Raw genomic sequence first — 24,637 nt, forward strand, 5'->3', positions numbered from 1 at the left:
GGACTAGTTAGAGTCAGAAAAATAAAAAGTGAACAACAATGCATAAGCATTCCCACTTAATTAAATATACTATAAAAATGCTTTAATACTAATGTAAAATCCATGAAAATCTTTTTTTTTTTTTTTTTTTTTGGATAATCCCAAACACTGTGCAGTGATTTAAATCAAAGCCAATGAATACAGAGTCTTCTACAAACCATAAAGGGATTTCCTTTTGTTCATCAAAAACTTCCAAAAAAAGAAAATTAAAAACATCCACTGGACTTTGTTTCCAAGTTTGAAGATGTTTCGCTTTCATCCAGGAGGCTTTTTCAATTCAAAATGTTAGGAAAAGCGTTGAGTTCGAGGTTTTATACAGTAGCCCATCAAAACCATGTTTTTGCTTTGAAAACATGCAAATTGAAAGAGACGAAGGGGTCCACCACAATTTGAATTGAAAAAGCTTCCCTGATGGGAAGGGAAATATTCAAACTTGGAAACAAAGTCCAGCAGAATTTTTTTTATTTTATTTTTTAAATGAATATGACCTGCATGACTGAGAATCTTCACCAGCATCAAAAAGTATTAGTAATTAATAAAGGAAAATGGTGGACATTAGTGCAAACCACTAATACTGTCAAGATATGATTCCATAAATAAATATTTGTGTTTCTATTTTTCCCCATTATCTATTGCAAATGAATCACTTGGTCTTTAAAAGGGAATTTAAATATTAATAATGGAATGTCACAATTATAAGTATTCTCATTCTAGCTACTAGCTGGGCAAGAAATAGACAGTTATGAGATCTATGTTCTCTATAAGAATTCAGCAGCCATCAATGAAGGCTTAATTAAAATAATCCATGGCCAGGTAAATGATCAGGAATGGTTATTTAGGACTCTAATGAAGATTATTATTTGTGGATTTAATTTTGCTGTAATATAAATGATAAACACTAGAGGGCGATATTATGTCTCAGGTTGATTCCGTCTCAGCTCATTTCAAACTGTGTATTGTGCAGCCTTAGGAATGAAACAAGCATCTTTGTTGCTCCTCTTGAGGACTCAAACTTCATGAACCTCATCCTATTTATCCAAACTTGATTTCACAGATGTTAGTGAACAGCAGCCAACTGAACCCCCCCTCTGAGGTTGCTCACATAGAGGTCTGATTGTGCTCCATTTATTTTTGGCACTCTCTTTGAATTTTATATTTCCTCAGACAGGTTTTATATATCAACCATATTTCCCTAAATGGCTCTGGAATGCAGCTGTGATATGCCCCCTCCGCCTATACATTTAACCTCCTGCTGATCTTGGATTTATCAGTTGGATGCTTGCTTTGTAGAACATGTTTGAAAAGATGTCTCAGATTATTTTGGTGGTATTTTCTTCTGGCTTTTCTTATTTTGAGAATGATTACATTTGGCTATTATTCTCATTAAAATTGCCCAAGAAAGATTGGATAGAGAGTAAAAAATAGCCCTTTTCAAGTCTGAACAGATTCTCTATAGGCTCTAGGTTTGAACTTTGACTGGACCATTGTAGCTTATTACTATCTTTCCTTTGGAAGATGCATCTCTGATCTATTTTTATATTGTTTGCAAACTCCAATAGGTTTAATATGTGGATTTTCTTGTGTTAAGCTCCATCCATCTTTCAGAAAGTTCTGCATAGTTTCCTTGTCCTCAATAAAGAAAATCATCCCTAAAGCAGGATGCTGCCAACAGCTTGTTTCATATGGTGGAGAAAAGCTAAAAACATTTTTTTTTTAATTTGTGATTTTTTTTATAGTCTGTTAAAATTTTAACGTGTCTGAAATGTTTTTTTTTTTTTTTTAGTTTAATCTTATTTTCTGAAGTTAGATTTATAGAGTTTAACTTGGAGAAATATTTTTCTTAAAATAGTCCTAGTCTAAATATACCAATTTCATTTTCTCAATAATAAAAAAAATCTGCATTTCTGTAACATCTGTAACAACTATTTTATTTTAAATGTAAGGTTGATAAAGTTCATGAAGTGCTCATGATGCTGGAATGGGAATTCAGTCGGTAAACATCCTTTGGAGCAGGAACTTGTAATGATTTTATGAGCTCAGTCAGCTGTGTTTCCCATCTTCAGTGAGCTAAGCTCGGATGTGACGCCCACCTCTGTGGAATCAGTCAAACAGCCTGAATGAAACCACTGTGCATCTGGAGAACTTCTGGATTATCTCCAGATCTGTGTGAGCTGATGTCACGTTCTAGAGTAAGAAGCCAGACCCCTCCCTGAAAAACAGCTCAGAGTTCTCCATGATGCATGTCATGGATCTTGAAGACAAATAACAAAAGAAGAGTGTTTGTCTTTGGAGTGCCTCACAAAAGGCTTTATAGAAAGAGGCAATGCCTGGAATATATCTCTGCAGATAAATGGAGAACTTACTAAACGAAACTTAGCTGCAAATACATTTTTTTAAACTTAAAACTTATTTTTGCTCTAATAAGCTTTCATGAAGTTATATTTTATCTTGTAATCACAATCAAATATTACAACAGATAACATTTCAGCTTTTAAACTAGTGGAGCTAAATAAGTCTTCCAGATTAATGATTTTATTATATAAATTTATTGTTGTAATCCCACCTGGTAAAATGACAAAGTATTTAATTTTTTACATACAGTTCAATGCAATCCAGTTTTAATTAGAAATTTATGTGTTCATTTAAATATAGTTTATAAATACATCTCTAAGGAAGCTTCAAACTGCATCAAATTGTTGCATCAGGACAACCAACCAGGACAACCAAGCAGAGAAACTATTTCTTTAAAAAAAAAAAGGAGAAAAAAAAGGATTTAACCTAGAGAAGGTCCATGCCCCCCTCCTGCCCCCTATCTAGCTCCGCCCCTGATGACATGAATCTTCTTAGCGTCTTCAACTAGGAAAAAAGAGCTAAACAGACTTTCAAGAACAAAACTTTCAATGGGAAATTTATAAGACATAAGAAAAAAAAAAATCAAGACAAATCCACGAAATCTAGAATTTTTTGCAGTCATAAGTTTACAGCTTTTGAAACTAGAAGTTCTAGCATTTTTGGTTTTGTGTTAATATAAATGGAGTTTAAGAGCTGCTTCCTATATGGAATTAAAAGAAAACAAGAAAATGATTTGTTGCATTTTTGATGCATTTTATTGACACTATAAACCATTTCATTGGTGCATAAGCCAGAGGCGTAGCCAGAAAATGTTTATAAGGGTGGCCAGGAAATAACCAATATATAATGAGGGGTGGCCGTAAGTGGATAGGCACCAAAACCTCGCGGTCAAGCTACACTGTTCCAACAGGAACAAGCACAATGTCCATATTCCTAAAAAAAGACAAACTATAGTTTCCTACAGCCTTTGCTAACAAATAGATGCATATATTTAAACATCTTTCTAGATAAAAGCTATATTGGATACAATTCTGTGAAGTCTGCATTCTGGAGCAAACATCTTTTCCATCGTCATTACTTACCTACTTTTATCAATATCATTCTACATTAAATTGATATTTACAAGTACAAATATCTGCATAAATTGATATTTTTTTTAGGTTTTTATTAAAATAGTTATTTACAGTATCTATGATTTCACTGAAGACTCTTAGATGACTTGCAAAGACACATTATTTTCTCTTTATGGCATATAACACAAAATCTAGATCTGAAAGAGCATTAATTCTGTACTAATCATCTCTAATGTTGGTATATTGATGTGCATAATAACAACAGTGTTTTTGTTGTCAAGTAACTGTTAATATATATGAAATTAAAATGTTTTGAATATTCTACTTGAGAGAAAAAAATGGTAGGCGTGGCCAATGGCGTAACTATCAGTAAGCAGAGACTGCAGTTCCTTAGGGGCCCCCTGACACCTGGTAAGCCCCCTACGTAATTGTGGACTAGGACGTCTCTTTGCAAACGTCGTGGTGTGAAAAATTCATCTTAAACCTACCTGATAGTAGTTCATCTGACCGGACCTTGTTTATATCCCAACACATGACAGATTTCAACATGATGGTGTTGAAAAGCAGACAGTGGTACTTTTAATTACAGTGTTAATAACTGTGTATAGTTCATTAGACGGTTGGTAAAAAAAATACACTCCTATAATATGCTTCAAACCACAATAAAGATCTTAAAAGGGATATATTTGAGTATTAAATTTTTTACGCTACTGCTTGAAATTATGGGTAATCCAGGGGGGAAGATTAAAACAAAAACCGTAACGAACAAGGGGTAACCAAAAAGGAACCCAAAAAAAAGGAACTAAACCAAATCCAAAAAAAAAAAAACAAAAAACCGCCGGAAAAAAGGAAAAAAACTTCCCAAAATAAAAATGTTCTTTCAAAGAACTGTAGATTTTTTTTTTCTTTTTAAAGAAATCTTTATTGCACTTAGTGACTTTACAGACAATTACACATTGTCTTGACTACATGGGATCAACAACCTAAAATATGTAGAAAAGTACACTTGGATTGGTCTTAGTAACAGTGCAATACAAGACAAGCAACAATTAGGAATGAAAAGACAGAAAAGAAATAACAAGCTAGGGGGTTGCAATCTAAGACAGTAAGTTGAACATATCACATACAGACAATGTTTTAATTGCCTTTTGCTTTTCAGAATGTTGGATGGAGCGAATGTATTGTTTGAATTCGTAAAAAAATGCAATAAAGCATAACATTCTACCTCTAAATCGGCATTTATGGATATAAAATTTGGCCATAATAAGAAGCAGATTTATTAGGTACACAGTAGAATTAACATGGGGATCCTTTGCTACAATTCCAAACAACACATCTCTCCAGAACAGAAGAAAACTATTATCAATTTTATCCTGGATCAGACTGCATAATTTTTGCCAGGACACATTGCCATGCCATGAACAAATTGGCAGTTCCAAATTAAATGGAGCACTTTTTCAGGGGAGTTCTTACAGAAGCTGCATAGTGTATCAATGTTCAGTTTGAATCTATTTTGTAGATAGACTTTAGCTGGGTAAATTCTATGCATCAGTATAAAGGAGATTTCTTTAATCTTATTTGTTATCTGAAATTTATTAGGAATCAGCCAAACCTTTTTCCATCGCACATCATCCACAAATGACTTCTAATGAGAAAGAGCATGAGGCAAAGACATTGTATTCAATTGAAATAAAGTTCTTACTGACTTATTATTTCTGGAATAACTAGATAAACAGATTTTTCCTACAGGCGTACTTATAGGAGACAGCATAGATATGTTATGAGCATCAATCCTCTGTTGATGTTTAAAGAGCTTCAAAGAACCGAAGAGGCAGAGGTGGATGTTGCTGCTACAGTGAGTAAAGATTGCGACCAGGAGATGAATGGAGAGAGTGTGGGTGAGCAGGGGCGGGGCCAATCATTGGCCACCCCTGTGGCCACCCCTACCACGTATTTCCCTCTAGTGCAGATGGTGGCAGCAGCAATCTCAAATGGAACATTCAAAACATTTAAATTTTTCATATGTCAACAATTACTTGACAACAAAAACACTGTGGTTACTTATGCACATCATTATACTAACATTCAAGATGATGAAAACAGAATTCAAGCAGAAATAGATTGTGTGTTTTATAAGGAAAAGAGAAAAATCATCTAAGAGTCTTTAGTGAAATCATAGATAAATAATCATTTTAATATAAACTTATTAAATAATCAATTTATGTAGATATTTGTACTTGTAAATATAAATTTTATGCAGAATGATTACTGATAAAAGTATGTAAGTAATGACAATGGAAAAGATGTTTGCCCAAAACTCAAACCTGAAAGAACTGTATCCACTATACCTTTTATCTAGAAAGCACGGATGTTTGAATATATTCACCTATTTGTTTTTTTAGCTAAGGCTGTGGGAAAGTATAGTTTGTCTTTATTTATAAAATATGGATATTTTGCTCGTTAATTTTCATTTTGGAACAGTGTAGATTGACCCTGATGTTTTGGTACCTATCTATTTTCGGTCACCCCTCAGTCTACATTGGTCATTGCCTGGCCAGTGGCCACCCTTATAAAAATGTTCTGGCTAAGCCTCTGTGGGTGAGGAGGGGAGCTTTGAAGCTCAAAGTAGGCCAATAAGATTCATTTTAAAGCAGAATATACTAAAGTATATCCATGTCTAGTGAAGGTGAGGAATGATAGCTCCACATGTGGCATAAGCGCGCCTTGATTTGACCTGTGGCGCCAATGTTGCTTTTTTTGGGCCTCAAACTCCAACTACCACAATGCACCGCGTGTATCATTTCCCTAGTTACGGGCTTAGGAGCTACGCCTCAATAAGAAGTGGGAGGTTTGGCCCCTGAAAGGGCTCCGGGAACCTCCTCCTTAACAAACTGGTCAGCAGTGCAGGGATTAGGAAAGTCAGCCTCCGCTCAGTCATTATAGACACATTCTAGAGATCGAAACAAACGTGAGTCATGGTCGGCGTCATTTGTGCAGACTGGGAGCGAAGCCGAAATTGTGAAAGATACGGATAATCCCAGGAGGAGGAGGAGAGGTGGACTGAGTCGCGCTCCCAGGTCTCTTTCCTTGTGGAAAATGCCTCTTCAGGGACCCGCCGCGTTATGCCGCCCACCTCTCATGTGTTTTATTTTAAAGAACAAGCAGTGAGCCGGAGAAGCCTGATAAGAGCCGCATAAAAAGGCAGAACACCAAAGGGCGCGTGGGATATTTCTAATAAAGTGCGCGGATTTTTTTCTCCTCGTGCGTAAAGAAGAAGGAAAGAAAAAAAAAGTTGCTGCCTGTTGGTGTTTATATATAAAAAAGGGAGAAATCATGGGGAACGCAGGGAGCATGGACCAACACAGCGACCTGAGGGGACACAACATGCCCCTGAAACTCCCCATGCCAGAGCCGGGGGAGCTGGAGGAGAGGTTCGCACACGTTTTGGTAAGAAAAGGAGAGAAAAGAAAAGTTGTGTGCATGTGTCTCCTCTCTTTGTTCTCTCCACGCTTCAGTGTTCTGGGACAGGACAGCTGTGGACCTCTGTTTGTCCTGCACGCATGGACAAAAAAAAAAAGTGGTATCTATTCCCTCTGCTAAGGGGAAAAAAGTGGCTTTTAAGAAAACAAATGTTAAAGTTAGTGCATCAGATCTGTGTTTGGAAAACTTTTAAATGTGATAAGTGTTTTTTTTTGGACTGTAGATATTTTAGTCAGTTTTATAAAAAAAAATGCATTTAAATTTTCTCTTAAAAGTTATCAAAAAATCACATAATGAAAAATGTCAAATGTAATTGATGAAATATTTTGACTTTTTTAACTTTAGATTTTTTTTCTTTTATGATTATATTTAGTAAATCCTGTTTGAAGGAAAACCAACAAAAGAGTTTGACTTTCAACTTAAATGTTAGATGTTTTTATCAAAATATATAATAAAATTAAGTAAAATGCAAGATTTCTCAGCAACAGCAGAACTCTTCAAGTGCATAAGTTGCAGTGGAGACAAACACCTGGATGTGTTATGAACAAAACTGCACAAGTTCAGATTAAAGGATTCTGATTATCTCTTAAAAAAAAAGGAAACTTGAGGATTGCAAGCATTTTAAAGTTGCTAGGAAGGTCCTCAAATGGAATAAGATTTACTCAGTATAACTTTGTACATAACAATAAAGCATTTAAAAAAAATTAATCAGTCGAAACATTACTCAGTTAACACTAGAAGAACCATGTGTTTCCTCAGGGTTAACAAGGGCCAGTAAAGCAGATTGTAATATAGACACTGATCTCCTTTTGATAAAATCTGTTATTAAACATTTATAGAATCTAACGTTCAAATGGAGACTGAAGAGCATGCACATGATGTCTCCATAGTGAAAAAATGTAGCATTATTGTTTTCCAACATTTCTGCTTTCCCTAGAGGCAATGAACATCATATGACATTGTTTTTGCTGCATTTGTTTTAACGTTGAATTTATTCTCTAACCCCCAAAAATATTACAAATATTGTTGGTTGGGGGATACCTAAGAAATCTTATGCTGTAAATTCCCAGCTATGTCAGACAACCGTACCGTTAACAAGAAAAGTTGCGCTTTATTGCCCCATTTTTCTTTCAACTTTATGAGTCCAGACGCTGGCTCACTTCTAAAGTTTTAAGTGACCAGCATGTCAGGGCTTTGCAAAAACAACTCTTGTCACGTCATAAAGTGCAAGCTGATCTATCAACAATTATCTTGCAAGGTTGAATGGACTTTTAAAACCCCTCCAGTCGCTGCATATGGCCAATGGCGAGTCTGAATTGGCAGCATGTGTGCACAAATTCTCAACACGCTTGGGATCAAAAGTGTTATTTGCAATCTTTTCACAACCCATAATTAGGTAAGCCATTGATGTGGATAAGTAGTCTCCCTTTTTTTTTTTTTTATTCCTCCAGTTCCTGCTGAATAGAGCTGCGCAAAGGAACATTGAGGTTGAAATTTGAGAGCTGGAAAAATGTGGGTCAGACGTGATTGTTGCCTGGCCTCCTGTTCTCATACATCAGCTGTTTAGAGGAAGGATTTAACTTTAGTAAGCAACTTTTTATTTATTTATTTTTTTTTTACTGTTTTTGTAGCTTTTTAGTTGGGGGGGGGGGTGTCTTTTGTTTTGCAAGGCAAGCTGTAGATCTCATGGTAAAATTTGAATATTTAGAACATCACGCAGATTACCCCTTTGGCAAAAAACGTAACAAAACCTCTGAGGTTGAAGTGGGATGGTTGTTTGACACTCAGAGCTGTGATTAGGGTGTTAGTGCTGCTTGTAAGACGTGAATGAGTCTTTCATTGCCAGAGGCAGTGACAAAAAGCTTTGACGACACACTTCCTGAAAAATATTATTTGTTCTTTCCATTTTGTACATCAAGAACTCCTCTTTCTCCTCCAGTTTGTAGGTTTAAAATGGTCGGGATCCATAAAGTCTTCTTTGGAGAATGCCTCATTACGGGGATTTCCAGACACAAACCAACCCGCCTAAACTCAGGATTCAGCGTCAGAAGAATTTATAGCCTTATCAGGGTGTTTAGTGTTAGTTACCACCCTTTAAACTCTAATGTTTCTCAGCTGTTGCTGATGTCAGGCAGCTCTTTTGAGTGGCGTGTGTGACTCTGACCCGGAGAGCAGATGATAAGCATGATCCCTCTCAGGCTTCTTTGTCCTTAGAGCTTCCAGCTCTGGTGAGGGAACATTTATTATTGGCTGTTGTTCACTTCTTGTCTTCCTAATGTCCTCCCCTGCTATTAATAATCTGTCCGACTCATTTGCACTTTTATCAGTCTCATTATTCTCTAATCTTTCTACTTGGAACCTGTTGATCAAAGAGTAGCGACAGGACTGTTTACTCGTCAGTCCTAATAGGTCTGATCAACTGGTAAGCTCTTGCATCACAGCAGGGAACTGCCAGGATTAAAGACTTCAGCTCTATGTGGCCACATTTAAACGGTCTGCTGAATTTCTCATTAAGGCTACACTAAATTTGAATTTCCACACTATGATGTGAAAAGGCTCCCCCAGCTCGAGTCTTGACACTCAAATTCTCTGTATAATTTAATTACCCAAAGATGGTGCTTGGATGTTTAGACTCAGAGAAGCACCAATCAGATTTATCAACAAAATCAGATAAAGCTCTGACCGATAACGATACCAATGGAGCTAGGATTTTGAAATATTTTTACACTGATTTAACACTTTTAAGATAGACTTTTTTTGAACTTGTAGTGAACTTTTCTTTATTTTAGAAACAATTATTTTTAATCAGAAGGCATGATTATATGTTTTTCTAATAAATGTAATTCTAATTTAGTTTTACACCCCAAAATTCAACATAGCTGCCTAATCTTTAAAGTTAGTGATAGGTGCTTTAAATAACTATATCTTTGCACTCCCGTTAAATATTTCACTCATGATTTACTGTGATATATGTCGCAGAGTAATGCATTATTAGCGTGCCTGACTAGTGGCCGCTATATTGTCATTGATTATACCTGTTAATAGAGCTGTGCAAGAAATTGCTTTTGTAATATAATCACAATTTAGCAAAATTGACAAATTGCAGAGGCACTCAGTTTTAGTCACATTACGTTTAACAAGAATAAAAGACTACATTTCTCCCTCCAGCCCATTAAGTGGCGGTAATATACTTAAAGGGAGTTAACCAACACACAGGAGAGGGTAGAGTTGCAGCTAGATGTAGATCCATGTACGATAGAAGTAAGAACTGTTTCACACAAAGGTTAAAAACCACTGATCTCTATTTATTCACTGGATTACTGATGGCCCGTTTGTAGTACGGGGTTGAAGTGAAGCCACATTGGTACTCCCTAGTTAGATGTAAACAATATGTCTCCTACAGCATCGAACAACGATGATGTTTTTTCTCATTTTCAGGGGAATTTTAAGATTTTTAAAATAAAGATAAGTTCATCACTTTGACACACACTTGCTGTTTCATAGTATAAGTAGATTACTTTAACTTTTAATTAACAAAAAAAAGGCACATTACATTGCACAGTCATTATGAAGTCAATAAATCATGTTATATAGCATATTATACAAATCCATCGCAATAAAATGAATGTGTTAATGGGGCATAATAATACAGATGTGCCAAAAGTGCTAAATTGATGATGTACATGTAATATGCATGTATTGATGACATTGTTACGGTAATTACATCTTGCATATAATTTTAATGTTTTACATAAAGACTAAATTACAACTACATGTCTGTTATTTTTCTATTTGCAGATTGTGCATGCATGATGCTATATACATTTATATATTTGTGCATTAGCCTTTAAATGTGACGTAGATTTACAATAGAGCTAAATTAATGAACCAATTTAATAACTCAACAGAGCTTCAGTTTCTACCCTAGCAAAATCACATAAATTGGTAAAATGACAGGCAATATTAAGTTCATATTTTGCTTTTTGCTCTCAGTTGCAACAAAAATCGGATAATTTGAAAAAAAAAAATATACATACATGTATGTATGCGGACACTGAAAGTGAAATTACCTGTGAAACGACGTCCTACATCCGGCAGTCGCTGTGGGAGTGGGGAGTACCAGCATGGCGGATGGTGGCTTCACGTTTTTTGGGGGCAGTCAGTAATCCAGTGAATAAATAGAGATCAGTGTTAAAAACCTGAACTGCAGCATCTACATAAAAATCGTAATAAAATGACAACATTGGTTAAAAATAATCACAATTTTGGTTTTTGGTTAAATCGTTCAGCCCTAGCTGTTTATTATAGTCTTTTTTTTTTTTTAATAGAAGAGAAACATGGACAATCCATGTTGGATATCATGGCTCTTCCCTTCTGAATAGTTTCTGTTTAAAGGGTGTTTTATAATTTAGCTACATCACAGATAGTTAGCTTAAGCAGCAGGTCTATATCTGCACAACTTTGGTTTAAATTAGACCAACTTAGTAATAATAGCTCCAAGTTTTAGACTGAGTCTGTCACACTGAAGTTTTATTTCCTTTATCACAAAAATAAACAGCTTACCGGTACTCATTTTTTGACACCAGTAGGGAGTAGGAGCCTTTTAAATATGCGATTAAAGTTCAGTTTATACATTTTCACAGCTTGTTTAAAAAGCAATTTAAGTATTAACCGTCGGAACGGATGCTGTTCTGCCTTGTAACTCCAAAGGACACCTAAAAAGCTTCAGCAGGTTAAAGTTTAACAGACTCACTCCTGGATACGATTTTTTTCAAGCCTGCATATTCATCAAAATAAATTAAAAAAACCCTTAAAGTCAATCTTTTGTATCCCTGGAGTTTCCCCTTTTTTTGTGAAGCACAAGAGACAAAGTTTTTTAGTCACATGTGACCTTGGCCATGAAGTCAGTGAAAGCTTTAACCCAAATAGTCTGTTATTTACATGCACAGTCGGCCTGAACAGTTTACATTTGGAACTGCTCTAATGAAGGTTAGAAGATCTGTTCATTTATGATTTATTTCATGAGAGTTTTAAGGTTCAGCTTGCTGGCTCTCATGCCTCACATTTAGGGGGATGTGGAAGAAAAGTCTAGAGTAAAAATACGGCAACATCCTCTGTGGGTTAAAAAAAGACTCAGACTGTTTTTTTTATGGTTTTCACATATAAAAAATAGCTAAATGATGCACAAAATAAGAATGAAATGAGAAGTAGGGCAGCAGCCTTAAAGCACAGACTTAAAAGAGGATGTATTATTCCCTTTAATGCCTGGATGGGGCCTCTAAGGTAAACCATATGAGACTTTAAATGGTAGTCTGTAACTCTTTTCGTTGCTATAGTATGGATGATGTACGTCTAGAAAGGGTGAAGTGATTCTTTCAGTGAACAGAATGAAAAAAACCTTTATATTGTGTTATTATTACATTTAAAAATGCACTATTTCTGTTTTCTTTCTTTCTTTCTTTCTTTCTTTTTGTTTCTTTCGTTCTCTCTCTATCTTTCTTTCTGTCTCTATCTTTCTTTCGGTCTAATTTCTTTTTTTATTCTTTCCTTCTTGGACCATTTATTTTCTGTGTGGAATCTTGATCAGCCTTGGAAAGTCTTTAAAACCCAAATGCTTGTCCAAATGTATTTTTTTTTTGTAGTTCTGAGTAAAAATTTACAAAGAGTGGTAAGAAATAGATTAACTCCTAAAGTTTATTCTGTGTCCCATTTATTAATCAGTGTATCTCTTCCTTGAATCCATTACACTTTTCATGATTTCATGTGATCATCCATCCATTCAGGCTAGGGGAGTGCTGCCTTGTAATAAGCAATAAGTTGGTGACATCAGGAGACTGAAAGACTTGTGGTTTGACACTCAGACCATCACTCTGCAGCTGAGAAAGACCCTAAAACCCATAATGCATCTCGGGCGCTACTCCTTTTGTCGGCCCACTGCTTTGCATGGGAAAAAATTAAATATGGGGCTAAAAAATCCATTATTAAAATAATGACCAAAGCGTATTACTAATTTACTAGTAATGCGCTTTAATTTAGTAATCAGTAAAACATTAAGTGGAGTAAACAGACTCTAAAGCATGCCATTCGCAGAAAGAACAATCAACTGAGACCAGAAATAATGCAAAACTATACAGAAATATATACGTTCGAATATTAAGATGGAAAATATTCATTATGTGCAGCTCTTGTTAAATACAGAGAACACATTTATTCACAGGACTTTTCCTTATATATTGCATCCATTCACCCAAACAGTTAGAGATTTGTCTGCATTTACAAAAGTTCCTGTATCACAAATTAACAGTGAACTGTAGTAGGTGATATTTTGAAATAAATGCTATGGACTTAATGCTAGAACCCTTTTAAAGGAAGTCTGGACTAAGCACCCAAACTATTCACCATCAATAGGTCACGCACTTGTTTAAAGTTTAGGTTAAGCTAAGAATATATGTTGTATATACACACTAATAATAAAGTTTGTATATAAAGTAATATGTTTATATACAAACGTTATGAGAACACTATCTATTGAGCTTTTAAAATGTGAAACCCTTTTTTTTTTTTGCTCAGGTGAAATAGTTTTCAACCATACACAAACGTTACTGATTCTTTTGTTTCTCACAATATGTATGTTTGCTGTTATCACGCTTGAGGAAAAGTTGCAGGCCATGCTGCTGCATGAACCGCCCCCACATCCATTATGTGTTTACAATTAAAAGCTCCCTTAGTTTGCTGGGTATCATTGGTGCTATCGGCAACATAAAGAGGTTACATGTTTAAATGCCATATGGGGTACTGCAGGCTTAGCTGCTGCTGCTGCTGTTGTTGTTGTTCCTCTCAATAGTCTGTCCAGATTACATCTAAGCTGCTTTGTTTTGAAGGCGGCTGAAGTGCCAGGGGTTATTTGCGTTGTGGGGTGCTGCGTCTGAAACCTTCTCTGGATTAATCAAAAGAGTGGCCTTTCATGTTCAACTGAAGCCTCATTTGTCAAGCTGACGGGACTAAAATGGTTGGGCTGGTTACCTGCGCTCTGCTCCCAGGCTCCACCATCTCCAGCTTGATTCAGCTGTCATAGATCTGACATCAGATCTGTTTTTTTTCTTTTTTTATTCATGTTAGATGTGCATGCTGCATCAACTGATGATGTGTTCCAACTTTCCAAATGAAGGTACCACCTGGCTGTGAGATGTCTAAAATGAATTTGCTTCCTGGTATTAATAAGAAACAAAACAAATGGCCAAATATCAAACTAAGTCAGGCAGTTTCAGCACACACCGTTACCTGGAACAATGATGTGCACTGACAGCTGTATCTTTTGGCGCTATGTATTTAAAAAGCTATTAGAAGGAATAGATCTTTTATTTCAGAAGCAAAATATCTTCCTGAAATTTGGAAAAAAATCCTTCCTTCAATTAAAAACATTGATTCTGTTGGAAGAATAATAACACATTTTGAGAAATACATATAATGATAATAACATATTTAAAGAACGGGGAAAAAAAAGGGGAATAGACATTGGTGCCTAATTGTTATCCCAGTTCTAGCTGGGACTAGACCCCATGTCTATCTTTCCAGAAAGAAAATCTCCATATTTCACCGCAGAAGGAATCATGAAGATTCAAAGTTAACTTTACTTTTCTGGGACTTTTGACTCAAGCTGTGCACTTTAATTAGATGGGACAAAGAGTGAGTTTTTATGCAGTAAGCAATCTGAATGGGTCCAATTAAAAGAAAGGATGCAGGTGTTTAAAAGAACCCAATTTGAACTGTTAAGCATGTTGGTGGATTAGTGATGCTCTGGGCTCGTTTGTCTCCTGAAAGCCATGGAAACCTTTTTAAAGGCATTTACCTGACTTTATTCTAATCTCTAAGAAAAAAGATTTTTAAGTGGTATATTGAGTAGCGGAAGAGGTCACTATATGAAAATAAATTACTCATTGATTGTGCAGATGCAGCAGTCTAGGCATTTTTAGCACAACCTAACTTGACAGCTTTCTCTGCCAAAATTTCCAATCACCACTAACAGTGTTTCCCAATGAGGCGGGTTATCTCCAAGTGCACGCACAGAGCATCTTGTAAACAGAGAAGCATGGTGGCCTACAAAGGGAAAGTTGCAATACCTCTTTTGGCTCTCACTGAATATACAGCAAAATAGCAAAATGGAGGAAGAGAAGAGAAAGTTTAAAAGCAAGAATGAACAATTCCTCTGACATGGGAGCTGGCTCGGAGCTCGTCTGCCTGGCTGTGTGTTTTTGGACGGCGCTGCCTTTTACAGCTGCTTTTTGTATCTCTGCTTCTGTCTCCTTGAGCCCCAGTCGGCCTCGGCAGATGGCCGCTCACACTGAGCCTGGTTCTGCTGGAGGTTTCTTCCTGTTAAAAGGGAGTTTTTCCTCTCTACTGTCGCTACAAGCATGCTTAGTGTAAGGGACTGCATCCGAGTCAATGAGTCGATGCAATCTACTGGTTTTCCTTAGATAGAAAACTTTGAATCAATTTTAATGTATGATCTGGTGAACTGTAAAGTACCTTGAGATGACGTGTGTTGTGAATTGGCGCTACTGGTATATAAATAATTGAACAAAGGTGCAACAAACCTGATGTAAATCTTATACCAGCCTGCTCATAGTGGAAAGCTTTGCAGAACCGCCTCGGACTGAACTTGGCCTTGAACCCAGCTGTAGTGATTACTTACATTACTTTTATCATGAGATGTGAGTGTTATCATCTGCATGCAGAGTAGGAGCAAAGCTTCTCAATGGGAGAAGGGGCGGGGCTTAGTTCAGATTCAGGTCCAGCACCTTTAAATGCATTTAATCAGGAAGTTATTTAAAATTTCAGGACAACTTTATTAAGAATGGGATAAAAATTGGCTCTTCATTTGTCTGACACTATGTCGTTCTCTGTAGTCCCTAGACCTGAACACTTCAAGATCTTTGGATAAAGCTATAGAGAGAAAGATATGAGGGGAACCGAACACTCAGGAAAGTTTATTGAAAAAGATCCATCAGTGTGTTTACACTCCAACATTGGGACTTGTTAAAACACTAAGCGCTTTTTATTATCAGAAGGGAGTTGAGCAAAGTGTTTTTGTGCAGGAAGGGACTAAATTCACCTTCTTTTTTTTCATTTCCATGTCGAGTCTTCATTAAAAAGGAGAACAATGGTTGTTGTCCAGGGCGCAGAGGGTGAGCAGTGGCTGATGCCCGTGCGTCAGCTCCCTGGAACAGAGCTGCTTTTTATTCTAGGGGGGACCCAAGACGCAGCCTGGCACTGTACCCAGACCCGGCAGGCTATGAAAGACCGCCGCTTGCACCCTTCTGTGCATGTGCGTGGGTGTTGGTGGGTTTCTGCTGTGTTGAAGCGTCCGGATGCTCACTCTCCAATTAGCCACAACTAAGTACAGCATGAAATGCTCTGGGAACAGTCAGATAGGAATAGTTTTTGTAAAGTTAGACTGGTCGTTAGGTTCTACTGTATTCACGGATAAACTGCTGCTTGAAACACTCTGAGTTCTGATTGGCTTTCATTCTGCCTTTATCGGGCTAGGCTGAACTGAAAACAGTCTTGTTACTCTCAGTTTAGTTTTGACATTTTGGGGTTTTTGTTTAGTTCACCCTTGTGTTGATCACAGACACACTAGATTACAGTATGAGCATTTGTATTATTGAGTTTATCTAACCTTCATTCAGTTGCTGATAAACATGTTCCCAGAACTTTGATTAGAAGAAAAAATAAAGAAGCAATCAACTGAAATGTCCTTGCATGTTTGACATCAACTCCCAGTCGCTGTGTTTTGACTTGCCCATATTTATCTCGATCTCAGTGGGTTTTTCCTTTCTGCAGGTGTACGCTTACAAAGCCTTGAAAAGACCAGTCTGGGTCTTTTAGTTGGAGTGTTTTCCAGTCTGGTTCAAGTTGATCAAAAGACCAACAGAGACCCAACTCAGAGAACCCGTACACTGAGCAGGGTTTCTACCCATCCTGATAAACTGGGGAATTTGGAGATTTGGAAATGTGTGGGAACCCTTGCATACACTATTTTGTTTTGAATTATTGACCTTTCAAACTGTTCTTTAATTTTATTTATCCTTAAATGTCTGTGTCATTGTGACAAATCAGTAGGCTGTGGCATCAGGGACAGCGTTATCTGAGCAGTGTTTTTTTGATTGAAAGACCTTGGTTTCTTTTTAGTTTGTTGTTTTATTATTAGAGTCATAGGGTGAAGGGTGCAACAATGAAACAAGTTGGTGGATTTATTTTTTATATAAAGGTTATATATAAAGGTATAAAGTCTCATTTGAGGGTTTCAGGAAGCCAGTGTCTAGAAATGGGGTTCTAGGGTTCTAGTTATAGTTATACCATTTGGCCTAATTTCCAAACCTGTTGGACAGATAATATGCTTTTTTACCTTTAATATACAAACTAAAGCTGAGTATTTTGTCTCAAAATCTTACTAAAAATATTAAGTTGTGGCAACCTTTTTTTAATATACAATAAGTAACACATCCTTTCTCTGTGTACATTTTAGGATTGATTTTAAAATCCTTTAATTTACTTACCTACCTGTCTGAGTTCATCCCTACACATCCTCTCGCTCCCATAGATCAGCTGACCAGTTGTTTTCTGATGGTGCCAACGACAAAACACAAGCTCAGAGGAGACCATGCTTTTTCTGTTGCAGCTACAAGGCTGTGGGTTGATCTTCCCTTAGCCAATAATAATAATAATAATAATAATAATAATAATAGAATTTTATTCATCTCACATTGGAGAAATTTACCTCTGCGAGTGAAATTCAGCAAAAAATCCAGTTTTTGTTAGTGAATAATGAGATCTATGATTTTTTTTGTCTGTAAACGTATTTTGCAAGCAGCAGGTTTGTTAATATAGTCTGTTTCTGGTTTGGATAAAATCAGATAAAGGTTAGGGATGTGTGCTTTGGTTCGGGAAACGGGATAATCTTCTAATCCCTTTATTTCCTGTAGGAATCAAAACCCGTACCTCTACCAGGAAGCTTCAACACTTTTTGTTTTATTTTTTTCATAAAGATTCCCTAATTCCAGTTGCAGCTGATTTTTTTTTTTTTAAGCTTTGACCTGCCAAAACCTTTTCAACTATATTTGGCCCACTTCCTGTCCTTATTCTCTTGCACCCTCAAAATTTTTATTGAAAGCAATATTATTTAATGCAATGAAAAACTCAGAGTAGTTTGTGAACTTCCTAGTGATATTTTATATCTCAGAGTTAATCTCAGAGTTGCAGCAAACATGGAAAAATTGCCCTGACTTGCTCAGTGCAAAGCAGCCAATCATAGATCAGTGTCAAAGCTACACTAATCCCACCCACTGAGTTTGATGAGTCAAGTTGAAAATGTCTAAATTGTTTCATAATCTGAGTGCTGCACAGAAACCATGAAATAAATAAATACAGAGTAAAATAATGAAATATATATATGTAGTGTCATTATTTAAAATGCATATTTGATAATTTTATAGCTCATTTATTTATTTTATGGGGAATGCAGTTATCTAGTTGCCTATTCCATTTGTGATGGTATGTTTAATTAATTAATGATTTATTGCATAAATAAATGGTTATTTAATTATTATTTAATCTCAGACTCATTTACTTTAATAATAAATTTAATCATATTTATTTCAGCTATGTACATATGTATCGTTTAAGCTGGTTGTATTCTACATGGTTGTGTCGTAACCCCCCCCCCAAAAAAATCAAAAATGTCATATTACCTTTATAAGTTAAAACTTGTTTTATTGGAGTGGGAAAAAACAACAAATCGACTGTCAAAATTCCTTATGGTTTATTTATTTACATTGGGAATTTATAGTTTAATCCCAAGTAGAAATTTATTTCATTAAGTTAATGCAGTTTTTCAATAGAGATGACCCTTATAATAGAAAATAAGACCGTCAAACAAGTATTGAATAAAAAACAGACGAGTAAAGGAAAAATGGTACATCCACAGGTATTCTTCCAAGTATAAATAAAGCACTTTTGATGCAGAGTTTAATACTTTATTGGTAGGTTTGGACTTTAGAAATATTAAGGAGTTCCCACAACAGTTGGTTGTACAAACATATGATAATTATCTTCCAATAAAAATATTTACCATTTATAAAAAAGCCCATAAAACTAGAAAACCAGTCGGGGATGATTCATAGAAGGTAATTTTTATGGGAAAAGAATCAGAAAAGCCATATCTTTGCTATTAAATAAGATTTTGTTGTGATGTATATTGAATGATTGTCCAACCCTTCTTTGATAAAACAAAACCTTATCCGAAAAGTAAGCTCTGAGAAATGCCAGCTAAGTGTTGTGTTTTAAAATGTTGTTTTAATTTGACACTTTAAACAGCTACAGAACATTAAACAACACTAAAAAAAACCTCCCTAAAAAACCCATTAAGGTGAATATTTGATCAAGTTTAGCACTGTCTAAAGTTTTTTTATCCAAATGTTTGCGTTTGGATGAAAACATTTCTGACCCTGCTGTTTATCCTCAAAGAAAAAGGAAAAAAAAAAGGTTTTGTTTTGGATAAACAGTTTTCTGTTTCATCAGTTGCGTAGCTAGAATCCAGTTTGGACTCCACCTCAGCTCAGAATCTTTCGCAACCTTCCAACATCTGGTCTGTCCCTCTGTGTCTCCTTCCATCCCCCGTTTTATTTGGACAGCGCCCCGCTGCTCCAAACCATCCCTGTACTGTTCTTCCGGTGTTTGGATGACACAATGCGATGCTGCTGTTATATCAGAGTAAAGTCATTGTTTTTCACAATATATGTTCATTTGGCCACCACACAAAGTGTGAAATATTTGGGAAAGGGATGTCCGATCAGCTTGGCTTAGTATATAAAACTGTATAAGCTATATAGAAACTTTTTTTATAAAGTATAATTAAAGGTATTGTGGAGGATTTTCTGTAATTCTTTTTAAAGACCTGCACTCTACACTTAAAAAAACAAAATGGTAAATCCCTCAATCACTATATAGAGCAGGGACTATATATTGAACTCAGTCAACTTACCGTTCGGACAGATGATCACTTCCCTCTTGGTCCACTGAGCAGTGTCTGCGCCATCTTTGTTATCAGTCGCCGCTGTCAGGTAGCGGCAGCCGATGGCAACAGTGGGCTGCTGTGACAGCAAATCCCATAATGCTTTGCGAGGAGAGGATTCCAGGATATATCTGACCCTTTCTGAGCCATTTTCGAAGAACGGCTGTGAGAAAGGTGAGCTTCAATGTCTGTCTGAAAGCGTAGCTCACCACAGATATACGCCTGAAGGTGCGCATGCGCAGAAAAAGATAGCTATTGGGACGAGCATGTAGGACGGTCTTACGTAGACATATCACCAGAATGATTGACAATTAGGAGGACAACTTATTTACATGATCCACCTGGAAATAAAAGATTGTTCTCTATATCTTTAAGTACATAGAGCTGTATTTCATTTTATTTTGTTAAGTTAGGTTTTTGTCTTACAGCGAATGAAAGCCGAATATTCTGTTTAGACTAGAATAGAAATATCCTTAATTGTCCACAGCAGGTTTATTCAGCTGTAGTAGTAGCAAGCAAAACATCACATGAAAGCAAACAGCTTCACACTCACTAAAGACCTGTTTCAAAACGTAGAGTAGTTAAAAAAGGCATGACAGAGTGGGCTTTCTTAAGCCGGGCACACACTGTTTTTTTTGTTTTTGTTTCAATCGTTGCGCTCTGCTACACCTCACACTGTACGACGATACCACAGGGTTTCGTCGCACAGTGTGAGTTCACAGCTCATGATGTATGTTCTCCCACTGTGCAGCACGACGCTGTGATGCAATCTACCTGCTGACCCTGCACATCTAAAAACCACATCGGACTCAGCTCTGCAGTGAGGTGGTGCTACTCGGACTCGTCTATCCAGAAGCCAAACCAATAGAAGAGGAATATAAGCTCACTAGAGAGGAACGCGCTGCCTTGTTAATTTGTGCAATTTTGTGTGCTGAAAGCCCTAAAAAGAAAAGGCGACGACATATTTGGACAAAGACATGGCTGAGCAAACGTGGCTACTACGGTCTCTCAATTTCACACGAAGAAATACATCTCACCTGTTTTTGTCTGAGAGGAAGAAGAAGAATCCTTGTTTACGCACTGAGCAAATTGCCCACGACGGTCGACTGAAAATCAAAAAAGTTTGATTTTCTCCTGACCTCCTGATTCCTGATGGGGAGGCGGTCGTGAGAGGCTGATCGCCCCTCGTTACCCCACGTACACTACAAGATGCACGATCAGGCTGAAAGTCGGGCCGATCAGAAAATTCTCGCACGACTGGAAAGACGCCCCGAAAATGGCAAAAAATCACACAGTGTAAGCAAAGATGTAGAAAATCTGGATCTCTGACAAACTGAACCATTGAAGAAGGCTCCTGCCACCACAGATGAATTCTGAAGACTTTTTAATAATCGCAATACTAGGATGCAGGAGGGAGATTAATACAGAAATGACAGTTACCCAATTGGCAGACATTAATCTATACCCTTAATAAGAACATTAATCCACCATTTAAAGTGCCGTTGTAGGTACCAGATCTGCTCGGGCCCTGCGCATTGTCAGAGACGTTGCGCTATATGATTGGCTGAATGTTGCCACATAAAAAGACATAAAACATTGTGGTTGTCCAGACAACGATAATAACAATGCAGCGTGCATTAGGGTTGTCAAAAGTATCGAAACTCAAAAAAGTATCGATACTGAAACGTTGTATCCGGATACAATACTTATTTTTAAAAGTATCGATACAGTGCCACCACCAGTGGCACCTAAGCAGTCATTCATCTAAAGTGCAGAATAGTGGACAATGCACATTCAGAACACTGTGTGATTGAATAATTCTGTGCACTTTTCAGTTTCAGACTTTTTTTGTAAGAGGTGCAGCTGCTGAGAATTATTTTTTTTTCTTAACTGGTTTGTCATTGTTATGTGTGCAAAGGAAGGAACACTTAATTTTAATTTTATAAGTTTTTTATCAAGCTTGCTTAATATTGTGCACAGCATACAACCTTTATTGTATTTATTTATTGTATTTTATTTATTAATGAAAATATTTCTGTAGAATTTTGGAGTCTTTGTTTTTATCCTTGTGGTATCGAAAATGGTATCGAGTATCGAGTATTTTCCTTAGTATCGGTATCGAGTTGAAAAGTTTAGTATCGTGACAACCCTAGCGTGCATGTGAGTCAGGAGCATCTGTAGTGTTAGCGTGTCTTATGACAGATAAAGTTTTACCTGGTGGATAACAAAGTTAGCACTGTGGCTAGCCTTTCTCAGTAGCCTCTTTTACCTCGGTCAGTTTGCCATATTAAGCACCACTGCTTTTAACTTTGTCAGCAACAACCTTTTGTTTTCTATAAGTAGAACAACTGTTGTTTTCTTGGTCTAAAATCTGTACGAAAGTTATTTTTTTAGGATGTTCCATTTGTCCTCCCTGTCTTCCGATCTTAAACAAAAGAGGAAGCACTGAGACTTTTTGTGTCACCTTGTTAATTGTCAGATATGCCTTAGAAGGCAGTGCTTTGCTTCAAGACTGAGAATGATTGTTTTCTACTTTTGGCTACCTTAAATCACCTATGAAAAGTAAAATGAAATTGCAAATATGGGTAATAACATGTTTAGACTCCAGGAGAGATTTGATTCCTAATAAACAGGTTCATTACAGTTTGTCCGAATGGAGTTGCCATATGATGACATCATAAGAAAGGGCAGGACTCCAATCAGATCTGACCACCCGAGCAGATCTGGTACCTACACAGAATCCAAGAAGATTGTTGGAAAATTTTGTGGAAGGACGAATTATGGGTGCATATGTAACTATAGCTTTTAAAATATTTCATAGCATAGTCTAATTTCAGCCATAGAAATACCGTACCTTTATGTGATCTTCACATCTAAGAAAATGTTTATTTTACTCTGCAGCTTTCCTTTTAGAGTATTTACTCGTAAATGGTTTTGAGAGACTGAATCTACATGAGATTATAACTCATCACACTGAGCTAAACGGATAGAAGGCCGTTAGAATGAGGGGGAAAAGAAGCGTAAGTCCATCTGATCTCCCCATTTGCTCCCAAAACATTCCAACGAACAGCTTCACAAACATGAAAGCCGCAGTTGAGTCGAGGGAGGTCTTGAGGATTACAATGCTAATCTGGGTACAGACAGGGGACACCTGTGCCCCCGAAAAAGAGGCGGAGGATTATGGTGCCACACTGAGCTAATAAGCAGGGGACAGCCTTCTTTAGATGACACAGGGATCGGAGTCAGGCAGCAGATTTCTCCCTCTAGTAGGCTCCTAATGATCTAAGCGCCTCCCTGTTACTATTACAGGCCTTTACTTGTTTGTCTTTTCTGAGCTTGTTAAAATAAAATAAAGAAATCAATCATGAATTTTTTTTTTATGTGCCCTGCAGCTTAAACCTACTTATTGCTGCAATGAAGCAAGCGATTGGAAAGAACAGTATGACAGTCATTCGTTTCCGGAGTCTTGAGTAACTTGTGAATATTTGGCATGGCAAGTTTATAGTATTGATGTAATCTGAGGTTTTCTTGTTGTGGCATGCATTCATATAAAACGGTTACCATCAAAAGGAAAAAGAGGAGGTGATAAAATCAGAATCAGGCTAGATTGGAAATTGCTTAGGAGATATATGTCTGTTAGGTCATTTGTTTGACTTTAGCCCTTTTGTCTTATTTGCTTACAGGGCTGAGAAACCAGTTTGGATGACTTCAATCACATGGTTTTACATATTTGATGGGATCATTTTCTCCATTAGCAGGAAAGTTAGAAAGAAGGACTCATGTCCCATTGAGCTTTTCTAATGGTTAACAGATAGCAGGCTCTGATAGATTTAAATAGAACAGTGAAATAAGATTGTACACTGGTTGATGTTCATAACAGAATATATACATATTTTTCTATATAAGCCTGTGGTTGATTTTCTCTTATATGTGTCAGACCCATGGATAAACTACCATTCAATCCAGAATAATGATATCCAGACTTGCAGTGGTAAATATTTCTTTTTATTACAGAGCTCCTCTTCTGCTAGTTTTCAGAGTAAGACAGAGAACAGGCAGGAGAGAAGGAGTGCAGATGGGCGTGTAACGCTAATTTGATAAACAGATATCCATGCGGCCTTCACTGAGTGCCTACTACCAAACGCTCTAAGGGGGCAGTGGGACTAGCTTTACTTGGATTAAATTACTGAAGACCGAAAAAGGCAAAATCAAAGGTCTGAGAAATAGCACGTCCCAACCTGTCCCATCGAAGAGTTTTGTTTCTTACCAGAAAAGGTCTGGTTTGAAGAAAGCAAAACTTGAAACTTAAAGATAAACATATGGGGGTGAAATGGCTGGTTGCCAATGGAGATCACATCTTACCTCATTATGGAGAGAAGAAAAGACTTATTAGTTTCTTTATACAGCACCAATTCACAACAAAAGATCACCTTAAATTTCCCACAATGCAGTTCAAAAATAAATTTGAATTTTATTAAAAAATGTGTTTCTAAGGTTTTATTAGTGTTAATTTGAAGGGTTTCCTTCCATTGAACCACCACATTTGTGATTCGACTTATTACTTAATGAAATAATTTTCTAAATACAGGATTGTGGGATCCATACAAATATATTTAATACT

At 36.7% G+C, this 24,637-nt stretch overlaps 1 protein-coding gene across 6 annotated transcripts in view; it reads left to right on the forward strand.

The window, feature by feature from the left end:
* The first annotated feature begins 6,797 nt into the window (after positions 1-6,797).
* Positions 6,798-24,637, forward strand: part of fmnl2 (formin like 2) — a 67,692-nt gene continuing 49,852 nt past the window's right edge. For all 6 annotated transcript variants that reach the window (XM_015378534.1, XM_015378533.1, XM_015378536.1 and 3 more), the window contains exon 1: positions 6,798-6,911. In XM_015378534.1, the coding sequence (XP_015234020.1) occupies positions 6,798-6,911 (114 nt within the window). The remainder of the gene's footprint in view (positions 6,912-24,637) is intronic.

The sequence above is a fragment of the Cyprinodon variegatus genome, unplaced genomic scaffold (assembly GCF_000732505.1).
Source record: "Cyprinodon variegatus isolate N-32 unplaced genomic scaffold, C_variegatus-1.0 Scaffold174, whole genome shotgun sequence".
NCBI lineage: Eukaryota > Metazoa > Chordata > Actinopteri > Cyprinodontiformes > Cyprinodontidae > Cyprinodon > Cyprinodon variegatus.